Here is a 17,008-nt window from a genome sequence, read left to right as displayed (position 1 = left end):
TGCTCTCTCTCTCCCTCTGCCTCTGTCTCTCTCCCTCATCTTTGCACACATACTCATGCACATAAGTACATACACACATGAGGCCTAACCAACTGGTAATTAACAAAAATAATTAGGCAGACACCCGCTCGTATAGGGAACATAAAACACACCCACAGATACAGACACACACATATATATACGTACATACACACACGCTCGGTAATTAAGAGTATTAATTACAAGCATAGTTGTCCCTGTGAGGCCCGGTATCACTCACAGACTGGCACACAGCAGGATTCTTATTACTTTATCACACCGCCCCATCTCTCACTCCCGCTCTCTCTCTATAAGTAAATAGCAGATCTACAAGCTCATAGCGCAGCACCGAGTGCCGCGCTATGAGCCTGTAGATCTGCTATTTACTTATACACATCTATGGATTTCTTTTTTTAAAATCTAATTAGTCAGTGAATGATAGTTGGTCACAGATTAACCTTATAGCTTGGGAACAGAATGAGAGAGACCAGCTTGTTAGAAGACAGTAGAATAAACCAGACTGCCTTTGGGGGCTGGGGCAGATTCACTGGATTCCAGTCCAATGTATTTCCAGCCCTCTGTACTGTACTTTCTGCCTTGCTTTATTTCTTTAATTCATTTTTTGCACACATTACCACATATCCTCCATAGTTTAACCTCTATGGAAAGACAGTTAGTCTCATTTTACTCTGAACACTACCTGGAGATGCGGGCTCAGTATCTCAATACAGTGTGACAGCATACTGTCACACTGCCATTTACCACTGGCAGAGAGAAACTACCATTTGCTAACTTTTAGCATAAACCCCCTAAGGCAATGAGAAAACAAAACCTGTGTTAGGATTTCGGTACAGATATCGATATCTTTGGTGGTAGTTGCTTCAGCATAGAACTGTTTGCCAAGAAGCAAGCCTATAGCATCACGAGCTGTGGGCGTATTACTAGTTAATGAGCTAGCATAGCGCTGCCTGGCAGTGGGTCTGTGGTGCATCCTCAGCGCTTCAGGAGTACTGACATCATTTATGGAGATACTTTGCACTTCATTCCCTAAGTGTCAGAGTCTTGGAGTGTTTGGATATTGCTGGAGAGTATCTGCTATCTCTGCTGAAGCCAGTAGCTACTGTATCATGCAATGTGTGAGCGGAATTGGAGGGTGTAGGAGAGAGGAGAGAAGAGGATAGGAGCGGAGGGGGAAAAAAAGACGTGCCATGCATTGTGCAGTAACATCCGAATAACACTGTAGCTTACAGACTACTGTATGGAGCACAGAGTTACACAGCAGACACAATGTGCAGCAGTTGCATCCTTGACGCATCGTACACAGTGTCCAATGTCTTTCTAATCAAAGAAGAGGCCGATTACTTACCGTTACTCGTCTGCTCTAGTCGATGTGTGAGGCTGTGTTATATCGATCTCGTGTTAGCCTATGTCTTTATGATAAACATGTCTTGTATCCCCTCTGGCACCAAGCCTTTGCATGCGCTCATACTGTATGCATTTAATGAATACTTTTTTTAATGTATTTGTTTTATGTAATTAATGAAATAGTGTCAAATTCATATTGTCACTTTCGTGGGATGATTCACGCCCCTCGTACCTGAATACAATGATATTGACTTACTGTCCCCTCCCCCCCCCCCCCTCTCGCTCTCTCTCTCTTTCTCCTTGCTGTAGTGGATGGCTGTACGGATTGGTCGGTGGACTACCTGAAGTACCGGGTGATGCAGGGCGAGCCGGTGCGACTGAAGTGTGCTCTGTTCTACGGCTACATCCGAGCCAACTACAGCCAGGCACAGAGCGTGGGCCTCAGCCTCATGTGGTACCGTAGCTCTGGCCTGGGCCACGGCGACTTCGAGGAACCCATCTCCTTCGACGGCGTGCGCATGAGCAAGGAGGAGGACTCCATCTGGTTCAGACCCGCCGACCTCCAGGACATGGGCCTGTACTCCTGCGTGCTACGGTAAGGCAGGAGGAATGTCAGGGTGGTGCTGGTGTTGCTTATGAGTGGACTGTATGTGCGTACTATATAATACATAGTGTATATATACTGTACACAGAGGAGCATGATACAGAATGCAGAACGAGCCTAGAGCAAGGCACAGTAGTGTGAGGGGGAGCTGGGGTGGGCGTGTGTGTGTGTGTGTGTGTGTGTGTGTGTGTGTGTGTGTGTGTGTGTGTGTGTGTGTGTGTGTGTGTGTGTGTGTGTGTGTGTGTGTGTGTGCGTGTGTGTGTGTGTGTGTGTGTGTGTGTGTGCGTGTGTGCGTGCGTGCGTGCGTGCGAGACAGACAGAGAGCACTTGCTAACCAATGAAAAGTGACTAGGGAGATATATGGACAATGAGAGATAATTAAACAAAAACACTAGCACACACACACACACACACACACACACACACACACACACACACACACACACACACACACGCGCTTTAGTAGGGCGGTGCGGAGTGAGACTGCCTAATACAAGATGCATAATTATGTGGCAGTAACTTATTAACCTTTACTGAGGAGAACATCCCTCAATAAACGGCTCATTGCAGCTCTTCATTTCACAGAGTTTTTAATAAACCCGGTTAAAGGCCTCTTACAGAGCCAGAGAGGCTTGCAGAGTACATTGAGTGTGACCGGGTGAGTGTGTTTGTGTGTGTGTGAGATGACACACACTCCAGCCCCATGCTACATTTCATTACTGATCGCCATAGGGCTAATCTGATGTGAATTATTTCAGGACACATTCCTACTGTCAATGGGTACGTGTCCCTGTTGTATTTGGTTATTGACTATCTATGCTAATGGGGCTTTGGTTTCCCATCCAAATGTTTTGTCGGAAATTCGGAGCATACAGTAATTCTCCAGAGTACCACCGTAACAAGAAGTGCCTCTGGGTCTGGGTGTTTCTCAGTGGGCTGGTGTTGAGCTGGGGGGATTTCAAACTTCTCAGATGCCCTAATCAGAGCACTGCGAGAGATTTGCCTCTGAGCTGAAATCAATTGTCTTTTTGTTAGAGGGTAAGCTTTTGAGTCACACATTTTAGTGCATATGACCCAAACACTTTCCTCTACAACTCCCTACAGGGAAGGAATAAGAGAGAGGAAATTCTCTGTTGTCTCAGCTTCCGTTCCTTCCACAGTGCAATACAATGAACAGAGCAGAACTTAATTTATCACACCCTCAGATATTTAAACTGACCTGCTTAATGAGCTAAATATGCAGCAATACATATTTAGTTACATTGTGCATAATTGCTGGAATCTCATTACCGACGCATGCAATTAAAAACATATTAACTGGCAATTAGACTGTGTGGTGGATGTTAGAATGTACGTATATGCACGCGAGTGTCATATTTCTAAATGTTATTCCAATGTATTTCAGCCAAATTGCCTCCATTTCCATGGGGTTCAGATTAGGCAGGGTTGCACTGTACATTCGCACGGCTTCATTTGATCATACACGGATGTTATGCACCATTCTGGTGCACTTGTGAGGCTCTCACACAAAATCGGACTTTACACTGACAGTTTACATACAGAGGGTAGCGCGCTGTAGTGTCGCGGTGCTGTGTACTGTATCTATGAATGTTGATTAAACCCCCCCTGTGTTGAGTTTGGCTTTGCACTGAGGCCCTCCAGATGTTTTTCTCAGAAGGAGATACGGAGGCTCACAGAATCCCTAAAGCATTTGTCTATGTCTCCTGTGTGTGTCTGCGTGTGTGTATCTGTCTGTGTATGTTTGCGTGAATTTCGTCACGTGTTTTTTGCACATGCATTTATGGATGCGGGCGTAATGTGCGTGTGAATAGTTATCTTTGTCCTTCTCTGTCTGAAAAATTTAAGTCTAATCGCCAGTCCTAGTGTGAAGGTGACTTCATTTACATAGCAATCTCACTGTGTGTTCTCTCTACTGCGCTTTCTCTCTCTCTCTCTCTCTCACGCGCTCTCTCTCTCTCTCTCTTTCTCTCTCATTCGCCCTCATGCTTTGTCTCTTTGAGTCTCGCACTGACTATTTCACTCCTCTGTTTCTGTTACCCTCCATTTCATCTCAGCATATAGAACGTAGGATATTCCTGAAATTCCTCACTCTCGCTCTTTCACTCTCTCTCTCTGTATGGACACACACGCGCGCGCACACGCGCACCTCTGTATTCAATGCGTGTTCCCCCCTGATGAATGAATTCATATACTCCTGGTAATGAGTCTGTGTTCTTGAGTGGCTGACACCACGTGTTATTTCCTTCCCATGATTACATTATCCACCATGTTGGATAATAGCGTGCGGAGAATCGTGGCCAACGTGAGCCGCAGACTAATGTCCCGAACGCAGCCCCACTCAAACAGCGTGTGACAGACGTCAACGACGCCACGGGACGGAGCGTCGACCCCCAACTGTCTATCGATCAAATGACCACTGACGGATTCCCAGTTCCCACAATGCCACTGTGCATCCATTTAGCATGTAGAGAGGACTCTCGTTTTTGCGTTGGCTCCCTGAGGGCCTTCAAAGGCTCAGGTGTCTTGCCTGTGAGAGGTCATTTCTGATAATCTCCTCATGGTGACAACATTTATACCGGGTAGAGCTGGCTGGGCTGGGCTGGGCTGGGCTGGGCTGGGCTGGGCTGGGCTGGGCTGGGCTGGGCTGGGCTGGGCTGGGCGTGTGTGTGTGTGTGTGTGTGTGTGTGTGTGTCAAAGTCCAGTGTAAAAGGGACACTTGTGGGTCAATCTATCCTGTATTATCTGTGTTTGTTAATGATTAGATACATGTTCCAAGTCTACTATAAGCTACACTTTACACAGTAAAATCCTCAATGTTGATTTATCCATTTCTAACTTTGAGAGTGTACAAATGTAACCAAATGGACCCACAAGGGTCACATAATCCCTAACCAAATGGACCCGTTAAGCCTGATTTATACTTCATTATAATGACAGTGTTGTGTGCTGAAAATAGGCGATCTACAAGCTCAGAACGCGGCGCATCCGCAACTCGTTGTAAGCTTGTAGACAGGCTATTTTCAGCTCAAGACACTGTCGTATTGATGGAGAATAAATTAAGCATTACATTCCAACGTTCAGGATTTTACTGTGATGCAGCCTCCTACACTTATCTTTCACTGCAATATAGGTGGAATCATGAGTCAATATAATATCACATCCCAACATCAAGAGGACGTGGCCTTGGGTTGGTATCTCGCAACCACTCAGTTGTGCCGCCTACAGCATTTTCCGGATGCCCTTTGCAGTCAGCCTTCAGCTACAGTATGATGCAGCAGTGGTGCTTCTTATTCTACAGAGTCCCTCTGCCCCTCATGTTTCGACCAGGAATGTATCATAATGCTGAGCCATGGGGGAGCCTCAGCTGGGGTATGCGCCAGTGTTTTATGGCCCCGGGGGTCAGAGGTGTTTATACGAGAGAGGTGACTCCCTTATTGCTTCCATAACCTGAGTAGATCATATGAAACCCTGTCATTTACGGTGAATGGGAGCATCTGGCCAGCAGTAAATGTAATGTAATGAAATGAAATGAAAGTCCATATGGCTGTGTACATGCAGGTCACCGCGTGTACACAGCCTGCTGACTTCAGGCCAGCGTGTGCAGAGCGGACAGTCAGACAGATAGACAGATAGACAGACAGACAGACAGGGGTAGCGTAGGGAGGGGGAATACCCCCCCCCCCCCCATCCTCAGGCTGGATTTAGAATGGCACTGTGTTGCCGGAGACTGGGGCAACCAGTGAAGGCGATGGCGTTGATGCCGAGGATGAAGAAGATGACAGTTCTGACCGACGACCGACGCAATCGTGATAATGAGGATGATGGCAAGTGGGGGATGAGTAGCCCACACATAGAGAGAAAGAGAGGTGTCCTTTGCTATGCTGCCTCCCGCTGGCAGAGGTGCGGGTGGTGGAAGAGAGTTGGGGAGTTAGTTAAGAGAGTTAATTGGAGTCAGAGAGTTAGATAGTTAGAAGGTTATGTCAGAGAGCTGATTACGGTGTTAATTAGAAAGTTTAGTTGTTGGGGTAGTTAGAGACTTAGTGCAGGGCATTAGTTGCATCGTTTATTGTGATGATGAAGCAGCTTCTCCCGTGCCCTCCGCTGGGGGCCCGCTCGCTCCTCCGTGATCCTCTTCTCTGATTAGCATTCCCAGGCCTGGCTGTCATCCCCCCGCCTCCCCCACCCCAACGCACCGCACCCCACCCCCTTCTCTCATCTCCTCCCTATAAATCCAATAGTGGTCGTGAGCGTGAGTCATTGACTCAGTAAAGCTGCTGAACACATCGTTATTATTAACCCCACAAATACACAGCGAGGGGGGGGGGGGGTAGCAAAAGAGAGATGAATAAAAAGAGATGTATTAGATCCTGCTTGTGTATGCATATGTTTTTTTTCCCCCCGTCTGTGTGTGTGATATGAATGTGAATGTTGTGTGTCTGTGAGAGTAGAATGTGGTGTGGATGGTTTGTTTTGTTTTGTGGTTGTTGTTTTTTGTCTGTGTGTATGTGCGAGAGAAGAGAGGGAAGAGAGAGAGAGATTTTGTTGGAATAACGAGCAAGCGGATTGTCCTCCTCTCTGCTTCTGTCTGACAGAATGTATTTAAATACTGTGTTTTATGATGGAGGTGCACTCTTATTTAACCCCCAGTACCTTCCAACGTAAGATGAATATTATTTGAAGTCTGTTATCAGGCTTTGTAAGTGCCTTGCAGGTGGATCGCAATTATAATCACAGCAGAAAACAAATGCCTTACGATACATTATGACATGCTTTATGCTGCACACAGTTTTGCCAGAACGTATTAAACATAAAATAAAAATACCATATACAGTATTTGTGTGTGTGTGTGTGTGTGTGTGTGTGTGTGTGTGTGTGTGTGTGTGTGTGTGTGTGTGTGTGTGTGTGTGTGTGTGTGTGTGTGTGTGTGTGTGTGTGTGTGTGTGTGTGTGTGTGTGTGTGTGTGTGTGTGTGTGTGTGTGTGTGTGTTAGGGTGACCACCTCCAAACAGGCCCATTGAGGGACAGATTAACCCGTTTCGCGGGACATCGCGGGATGCACGCGCAGCGCGCGCGAGGGGTCCGTTTTTTTTTCTCCAGTTTTTGGTTTCTTTATTTTGGTTTTAGGGTTAGGATTAGGAGTTAGGTTAGGGTTATGTTATTTAATTCATATTTTTGCCTGATTTTACCAATTTATTATCACAAAAAACAATTTCTGCCTAATAAAATATTCAAACAAAATGGGTTTATACTAATGTATTTTGTGGATTATATTAGACAACAACTAGACCGTTTCTCAAATACTAATCATTGTTTATTATAACAAACAACAACTCACCATGCCTCTTAATATCATTCTCTCCTCCATGGGTGATAGTGAAGTTCCGACGACAAATCGTACACTCTGCCTTGTTTGGGTCGTTTGACACAGATATCAACCATGTATATTTTACTCTCCCCTGTTATAAGAGCAGAGCCTTTTTTTCTTAGCAGCAGGAGTTTCCACTGTTTCCTCCATTTTCGCTTTGTATTTTTGCCGCGCAGCGATGACACTAGTCCGCACTGTTGTACCTGTGTGTGCGTGAGCTGCCTGTCAGCTGTGACCTGTGGAGTGTGGACGCGGAGTCGCGGATTTTGTTGTTTTTTGGTCCACCCCCCACTCCCCCCCAACCAATGGCGTTCCACAAATACATACAGCATTGACCAATTACATTTATCCAAGAATAGTATTTCACAGATATAAGAGGGTATTGCAAAAAGAAAAATTTAATGAAATCTTTTTTTTTTATAAAATAAAAAAATATATATATTTTTTTCCCCATAACTTTGATTTTCGGGACATTGCCCTGCTTGTGCGGGACGCGGGACAGAGGGTCCAATTTCGGGACTGTCCCGCGAATTTCGGGACGGGTGGTCACCCTAGTGTGTGTGTGTGTGTGTGTGTGTGTGTGTGTGTGTGTGTGTGTGTGTGTGTGTGTGTGTGTGTGTGTGTGTGTGTGTGTGTGTGTGTGTGTGTGTGTGTGTGTGTGTGTGTGTGTGTGTGTGTGTGTGTGTGCGCGTGTGCGCGCGCGTGCGTGTGTGCAATTTGCCAGTGATGTGCCAATTTGCCAGTTATAATGTGCCAATTTGCCAGTTATAATGTCTCATGATCCATGTTTCAAGCAAAGGGTCACTAAGTATTTCTCTTTTTCTGTCTCTGTGTGATTTCCCGCAGGAACTCCACCTACTGTATGAAGGTGTCCATGTCTCTGACGGTGGCGGAGAATGACACTGATCTGTGCTACAACTCCAACATGAGAAGAGCAGAGAAGGCTGAGCTCAGCAAGAGCAAAGACATCCTCTGTCCCGACATAGAAGACTACATAGAACCCGGCAAAGAGCCTGACATCATCTGGTACAAGGTGGGACACTTTGGAATACTGTGGGCCATGAGTGCTCAGGGTCATGCACAGAACTGGAGCATTTTCCACCACGCAAACAGGGTGTACAGTGCACTCCCCTCTGGAATGCATTTTAACCCATTAAGACTTGAGGCCGATTCTACAAATGCCTTCTAAATCAGTAGTTTGCACACCTTCAAGATTTTTCAAAAATGTTCAAAAATAGCAATTGTACAAGCTCGCAGTGTGGCACGAAGTGACACGCTGTGAGCTTGTATATCTGCTATTTTTGAATATCCAACGCTAATATCTAAAATGACACAGATGCTTTCCCGGTTTTAATGGTTTAAAGCAGATTGGGTCAAAATAGTAAAATAAATAGATGTGGGCTGTCATAATAGCGGTCAATTATGTATTCCGCTGAATACATAAAACTCCAGCACTTTGCGACTGGTGCTTTTGCATGTAAATGTTCTGTGCCTCTAAAGAGGACACGTAGAATAGACCGCCGAAGTCTGACGTCATTTACACGTCCTTTGTTTGTCTACCTGGTTCGCAGTTTTCCACCCCCGTTCTGAATCCCATAGACGTATTGAATATCGCGTCAAATAAGAACTGTGTTCCAAAAATAAACACATGACCCCGGCGGGTTGACTCTTATGGATATGAAGCATCAACTGACGGTGAGAAAACGCTAATGTTACTTCCGCCGAATTAGTTACATTTTCGCCAGAAACAGACTGTATCAAATATAAGTGACTGACTATCATAAACGATACAGAACCCCCTCCCTGACAATAACGCCGACACGCGGTGTTTATTTTTGGACCACAATTCTTATATGAGACGATTCTAAGATGACCCAATGTTATTCTCCATAGAGAAATTACTTCCGCAAACCTGGGGATGAACGAGTCACGTCAGGACTTCGGTGCTCTATTGCGTCACATTAGAGAGCAGCTCCTGATGGGTAACATTCTCTGAAGTGGCTGAAGTAATTGCTGCTGCACATTCTGTTCTTCCAGGATACTTACATTTTGTATCACTTCCTTTACCAAAATTTCAATTTTCCGGTCCACAACATTAACTCTTTCACTGAATTCATCCGTCTCCGGTCCCCTTGCCAGCAAAAACAGCGATTTTACTGTACCTTTGAAAAATCATGGAATATATTCTCCGTGACCTCCGTCCTCACAGAGATCGGCTCATTACACGCACAGTCCGGTAGTATAGGGGGGGGGAAAATGGCCGGTCGCGATCCTCCATTCCAGAGCTATGGCCGTTTGAATGTGGCTTGTTTTTTGAAAAACAACAACAGAAAGACGAGAACAATTTACTTTTATAATTCCTTTAACATGAAAGGTGCCAAAAGTTTTTTTTTTTTTTTATCAGGTGATTTCTGGGTGGTGCTTGGATCATTCACAGGCACAGCACCCCCAAAAAAAATCTTATTTTCTATGAATTACACACCCCATGAAGCCTTGAATTCATGGAGATTTTTTGTTTCTGTTGCATTCCTAAGCCAATAATTGTATGACTGGCGGAATCTCCATTATAGGAGACTCAATTGAGTCTCCTATTGAGTCTCCTTTTGACCGATGAACCCGTCTTCAAATTATTGGCTTAGGAATGCAACAAAAAGTAAAAAATCTCCATGAATTGATGGCTTCATGGGGTGTGTAATTGATAGATTTTTTGGGGTGAACTATACTCCTTTAAGCTTTAATTTCTTTCCCCCTGGCTGTAGTGGCTTAATGAAAGTATATTTTCATACCACTCCAGTTAAAACGTTTTGCTTTATCTTGACAGGGAAAGTAATTTCAACTGGAAATGCTCAATAAAATCTAAAATATGTTCTAATGCCTGACAAAGTAGTTGTTTGTGTCACTGGACAAATTGGGATCACACTGTACATCATCTGTAACTATATTATTTTCATATATTAGACGACGCAGACAATAAATTGAGTTGTTATTGCATCACGGTTGGTTGGATAGCCTATAAACAGAAGAAACAAAAGTGGTGATAAATGTGTTGTCAAGTTGTAAAAAAAAGAAGAAATTAAATGATCAAACCAGATAAAGTAAATAAGGCTATCTGCTGAACTTTAATTGTCATTCAACTACATTTATTTACTTGCACCATGTGACCAACATTGGCTGCGGGTACATGGACCATCATGTATTCATTCAGAATGAATTCATTCCGAATGAAGTCATTCCGAATAGAGGAATCTGATCCACTCACCTGTTTACATGGGACCTGAATAAAAGTATTCCTCGTTTACATGACCAAAGCATTCATTCGGAATATAACTTTTGACATGCGCAAAGTGGTTCTCTCCTACGCCCGGGCATGGACCAGGGGCCACTACCCGGAGCAGAGCTTCCCCTGGTGGGCATGGGAGGAGGCAATAGCACCCTTGTGCCTCCGCGGCGGAGGTCTGTCGGTCGTAGACAGGCCGGTAAGCAACGCACCGACTCCTGGCCAGGCAGCGTTGTATGCGGTACAAGCCTGTGTTCCTTTGTTATCGCCGTTTTAATGCAAAAGTAGCAGATCTACAAGTTCAGACCAGTTTCTTTTTTTGTATTGGTACCAGACACGTAGGCTAGCCTATACTATTTGTCACATTTCTCATGTAGGTACGATGACGTCATCGCGCATTCGCACATGGTCATTATAATAATATATAACAATACATAAACACCGGACCGCTCATGGTCATTATAATAATAAATGGAGAGAGAGAGTCTATGAAACAAGGCACGCTCATTTATGGCAAAAGTACAAAAGTATTGGCATCAAAATATACTTAAGTAGAAAGTATAAGCTACTCATTATACTGAGTGTCACGTTTTTTCTTGTATTATTATGAAAAAGCTTTGAAAACCCTCTTACTGCGCCGAGTAGCGCGCGGTGCGCACACGGGTGAATGCGGGGTCTGTCGCCCTAAAACACAATCGCCCCGGGTCAAAATCCAGCGACCATGGAGCGGCCGTGGATGGCCCGCTCAAAAGGTGCGTGGGGCGTGGTGTTTTGGGACGACCGTTCCGACTGCCCATGTAATGAATTGATTAAGTAAAACTCATCTGTTTTCGCTGCAGCTGCGCCCTAATAATGTTGTTTTCATTTATTTTTGTTCACGTATGCTATTAAAACAATGCAGCTATTGCAGTATTGGGCCTTAACATGTGATTAAAATGTATACGTATTTGAGGGGCACGGTGGCGCAGTCGGTAGCGCTGTCGCCTCACAGCTAGAAGGTCCTGGGTTCAATTCCCGCCGGGGACGCTGTGGGCGCTGGGGGCGTGTTCTCTCCTCCGCGTCATCAGTGCCCATACCCTAGGTGGGGTTGGTGAAAGGACCTTTCTGTGTGGAGTTTGCATGTTCTCCCCGTGTCTCCTAGGGTAGTTAATACCCTCACAAAAACATGCAGTAATCCTGGTCACTATACTGCCTCCCCCTGGTCAGCCAGGGCGCCTGATGGAGGGGAAAGGAACTGGTTGGAATAACGTGTTCCTTCCACGCGCTACGTCTAACCAGGGAACCTCCCCCCTGTCGGGTGATAAGAAGCGGCCTGCTTGCTCCTCATGCATTGAAGGAGGCATGAGCTTCAGCTTGGGCTCTCCCTAGGCTGGCAGAGGGAGAGTAGCCCAGGATTACATAGTCAATTGGCACTGGGTGAAAAAATATGGGTTACAAAATCGTGGGATAAAAAATGTATACGTATTTGGCCCCTCATATATAAAATAAATGTAAAATCTGATTTAAAATTGAAACTTGCAGCTGATCAATGCGTTTCTGCGTTTACGTGTGGACAGGGATTTTAAAAAAAAATCTTTGTCATGTGGCCAGGGATTCTTTTTAAAAACTGAGGCCTAAAATACCCGTTTAGAAAAAGATCCATATAAGTGTAGCCTAGGCCAGCAATCCTCGGAGCGTCCGTTCTCCTGGACAAGTCTGGGCTTAACCATTACAGGCTTATTAAATGACGCTATAGAATAGAATCATTAATTTTATCCCGCAGGAGCGACCGTGGCCGAATTAGAGATCATTTGATAGGTCATTTTTGGACAATTCTGACAGCACTACTAAGCACGGACATGCGCAAAGTAATGCATGTATTCCAAACAGAGAGGAGTGTTTGGAATAAAGTGTTTACATGGTTAATTCCGATTGGTATATCCCGATTCAAACGGTCTATACCACCCCTCCTAACCCGAATGAAAATTCATTCGGGTCAGACTGGAATGGAATATTCTATTCCAATTGAGGTGTTTACATGAGCATTTCTATTCTGAATGAATTCATCCATTCATTCATTCCGAGTAGAAGTGTATTCATTCCGAATGAAACTGTCCATGTACCCGCAGCCACTGAGAGGTTCTTAGCACAGGTTGCATAATTAGTGGCGGAAGCTACTGTAGCTCTGCGCAATTCTCCGACCAGCCCGTCCACACTGCGTTTTTGATCCTTGTGAATACAACCATTTGTGTGTTTGTCAATTTCTGTTCATCTGTGTGTGTGTGTGTGTGTGCGTGTGTGTGTGCGTGTGTGTGCGTGTGTGTGTGTGTGCGTGTGTGTGCGCATGTACGTGCATGTGTCTGTGTATTGTATCTGCCTGTGTGTATGTGTTTGCATCTGTGCATGCTTTTTTGTGCATATACTTTTTGTGTTCTATGTGTTATTTTGTCATTTATAATTTTTTTCTGTAGTCTTATGTATCTTTTTATGCATTGTAGTATTTGTTCCTGGGGAGGGAGGATGTAAAGAGGAGAGCGTCTGTCCTCATGATTGTACAAGCGAGAAATAATCTTGAATGGTTCATTGCTTTGTTTTCATCTAATTCCTTGCCTGTTTATGTTTAAAAGCCTTGTTCGATGCGGGTTCCAGATCACTTGGGTAGATTATGCATGGGATATGGAAATGATGATGGTGAATTACATAAGGTCTGTGTGCAGTGCGCCATACCAGCTTTCCAGTCATCTGAAGAGAATACTGAATACAAGAGCCCAGAGGAGGATGAACAGAGGGCATCCACAGAGATAGCTTTCATAACGAACACAAAACTTATGAGGAGAAAATTGTGTGATGTCACTCTCTGCCCTGTGGGACGAGTGGATGTCCTCCAAATGTTCTCCGTCGCCGATCTTTATTCATCATGCGCCTCCTCCTCCCCTCTCACCTGGGTTCTCGCCTTTCCCAGGTCAGGTATGGCCTGCGGACCACAGAGCGCATCCCAGGGAAGGGCTCAGGCCAAACTAATCACAGGCAGATCAGCAGTAACAGTTAGATTAACTGCCCGGGCTCGACCTCTAGGTTTTCCCAGAATTCAATTAAGGTCCGGGTAATGACTGGGAGCGCTGGAACCCGGAGTTATTTGGATCGCTGTGGAGCCACGCTGATTGAATTCCGAGGTTGCCGGGAGCAATGGTGGAATAGAATCCAGTGAGACCGGGATGTCCCTGCCAGAGAAGGTAGAGGAGCTAGAGGCAAGGAGCAAGTGGCGGAGTCACATACACTACTCTGCCCAGTACACACACACACACGCACACACACACACACACACACACACACACACACACACACACACACACACACACACACACACACACACACACACACACACACACACAGTCACCAATACACAAACAAAGGCGCCTCAGCAAATAACATCCAAACCCCTCTGTGCCCTTACAATAATATTGAATGGAGAATATTCAGTTCAGTGCAATAAATCTTTATCAAATAAGGAGGGTAACTGTTGTTTGGCAAACCTTATAATCTTACCATATGGGCTTTTCATGTGATAGAAAGGCCACTCATACCCTCACATTCCAATTCTTCTGTAACGCCCAGTGACACGCAATTCCTTTTGTGGCCAACTGGAACCACTTCAGGTCTTTGAATTATGTCAGTAATTCATGATGAAGTGAAGTGGAGGTCTTTAGTTTCATAGGAATGATTGATGTCATGCTTGCGCAGAATATTGCATTCCCAGGCCTTGTGCAATATATTCTACACATTCCATCTGGCTAGCAGCGTCTGTTGCCTGTCATTTTGGATCGGAGCTTTTGGGTCATAATTCGCGGGAGTTATTAAACGTGGAGGCCTTGAGCAGAAGTTTTGCGTGCAGCTGAAAGTTTCACTTTTCCATCTCCTCTGGTGTGCAGGAGTGTCGTCCGAAGCAGTGGCGAACCAGCATCATCCAGAAGAGAGACACTTTGTCCATCCGGGAGGTGAAGGAAGACGATATTGGGAATTACACCTGTGAGGTCCAGTATGGAGGCTTCGTTGTTCGAAAGACCACCGAGCTCACTGTCACTGGTAAGTCTTTGGATGGAAATTTAGAGGCAATCTGAGTTTTGGTCAGAATCTGGTTTCTGGTAGTTTCACGGAAGTGTGCTATATGAATGTTATATTTATTCAACTTTTGTTTTTTCATGTATGCAAATTTGTATTTATTTATTTGTAAACGAGGAGGCATTCGATGCTTGTATACATGCACGTATGCATGCATGAACACGCACGCACGTGCACACACGCACGCACGTGCACACACACACACACGCACACGCACACGCACACACGCGCACACACACACACACACACACACACACACACACAAACTCCACACTCCTCCTGACTGCAGTGATGTCCTGCTGCTATGTTAATTGTTGGAGAAAGTTGAACCATCTCTTCCTCCAGATCAGCACTTTACAGCCTGCCGTGCAATGCTGAAAATGTAAGGCTATGGGCTACGACCCCTCACGTAGAGAACTAAATAGCCAGGGCCAAGGTCAACGCTCTCTCACATCCACTCTCTCTCTCTCTCTCTCTCTCTATTTCTCTCCCATGCTCATTCTCTTTGCGTGGTGAACACACTGCTATGAAACATGTTCATGCAGCCTCAATCAGAGGGGTCTTCAGTGCGAGACCCGAGGGTTAAGAGTGTGTGGAGCTAAGCCCCTGAGCTAACCCTTGCTCAGCTTCGGCCTGGCGTGAGCTCCACTGGCTGGGCTTGGAGCAGCAGAGTGTGGGTCTGCTGGGTCAGCTGCTCTGAATAGGGTTGATGGAAAGGTCAAGCCTTTTTCTTTCCTTTGCCTTTTTGCTCACAAGCACAGATAAGAAAATGTAGTGTGTGTGTGTGTGTGTGTGTGTGTGTGTGTGTGTGTGTGTGTGTGTGTGTGTGTGTGTGTGTGTGTGTGTGTGTGTGTGTGTGTGTGTGTGTGTGTGTGTGTGTGTGTGTGTGTGTGTGTGTGTGTGTGTGTTACACGCAGTATATACAGTGTATCCCCGTCATAGTATTGTCTGCTATTGGATAAGGCTGGGTTGTAATCCCATAAGCATAGCTTCCGGATTGGCTGCCCCAGTGATTGATGGCCAGCATTTTATCGCCGGCAGAGCTCGATAAGTATGAGGCAGATACAGTAGATCTCACTTTATCACCATTCCCATCACAGCATTGAGTATTGTATGTGCATTCACTTTGGGCTGTGGGCTCAGCTATTTTATTACATAGTGCACGGTAAACGTTTTCAAACCCAAACCCAAATGATACATTTTATTCTGCCCCTCTAGAAGCCAGACTGCAGAGTAATTATTTTTGCAGGGACAACACCAGCAGTAAGTCTGCAGTCGAGTCCATCAAACAATTAAAGTGTATACTTATACAGGATATTTCCTTCTCTCTTAAGTACAGTATGTTATTTTCCCTCTGTTCAGATTTCAATTTTTTTCCTTGTTCTATTTTGTCTGGCCCATTACGCGTAACGGTTGTAAACTCATTTGTTCATTTACTGTTTGCATTATGAAGTTTGTTTGTGGAGCAAATGCCTGGGTATACATGCGTATTTGCCGTATGTACATTGGCAGTATCCTAGCGTGTTTGTTGTCAACATGACCTCCATGTTCCATAATGGCGGGGCCCATAAAAACTTTATGGGGTTATAAATATACACAGTGCACACTAATGACACAGGGGAGGGAAGGAGAGAGCATGGAAGGGACAGATACAGAGAGAGAGACTGAGAGAGAGCGAGAGAGAAGAAAATTGGCATAAAGATTGCTATAGTGATGGAAGTGTAATTCCAGCTGCCAATTTGTTCCTGGATAAGAGCTTGGCATGTTACCTGTCAACACTGAGAAGTGACTACGTGAAATGAAACCAGGCTGAACCTTTTGGAACCTCAGAATGATAGCACATTCACACAGCTGCTCTGTGGCAGGTTTAAACCTTAACCTCTCCCGAGGAAAGAAAGAAACAGTGAGGAGACAGAGCAGAAAGAAGGGCAAGAAAGAAAGAAAGAAAGAAAGAAAAAGGAAGGAAATAAGGAGTGCCATATGCCAGCTGTGTGGTGTGTTGTTATTCGGAGGCTCCTATGGTGTTTTTGACGTTGGTGTTGACAGGCAACATGCCGTGCTTGTATGCAGAAGCAAAATGGCACTGGGAAATGCACTTCCATCACTATACCACCCATAGTGTGTTGTGTACTTTAATGTTGCGTATGCGCGCGCGCGCGCGCGCGCGCACACACACACACACACACACACACACACACACACACACACACACATAGATGTCAGCGCACAAACTATACACAAACAAACGCACACAATCATAA

General features: G+C 45.2%; 1 protein-coding gene across 1 annotated transcript in view; it reads left to right on the top strand.

The window, feature by feature from the left end:
• Window positions 1-17,008, top strand: part of il1rapl1a (interleukin 1 receptor accessory protein-like 1a) — a gene marked incomplete at both ends in the record, with an annotated part of 171,940 nt that overhangs the window by 62,684 nt on the left and 92,248 nt on the right. Inside the window, 3 exon segments of the mRNA XM_080412775.1 lie at window positions 1,693-1,978; window positions 8,219-8,405; window positions 14,558-14,711. Coding sequence (XP_080268901.1) covers window positions 1,693-1,978; window positions 8,219-8,405; window positions 14,558-14,711 — 627 coding nt within the window.

The sequence above is a fragment of the Gymnoscopelus braueri genome, assembly GCF_963280865.1.
Source record: "Gymnoscopelus braueri genome assembly, chromosome: 18".
NCBI classification, from domain to species: domain Eukaryota; kingdom Metazoa; phylum Chordata; class Actinopteri; order Myctophiformes; family Myctophidae; genus Gymnoscopelus; species Gymnoscopelus braueri.
Note: the sequence above shows the minus strand (reverse complement) of the source record. Positions and strands in the feature narration are given on the sequence as shown.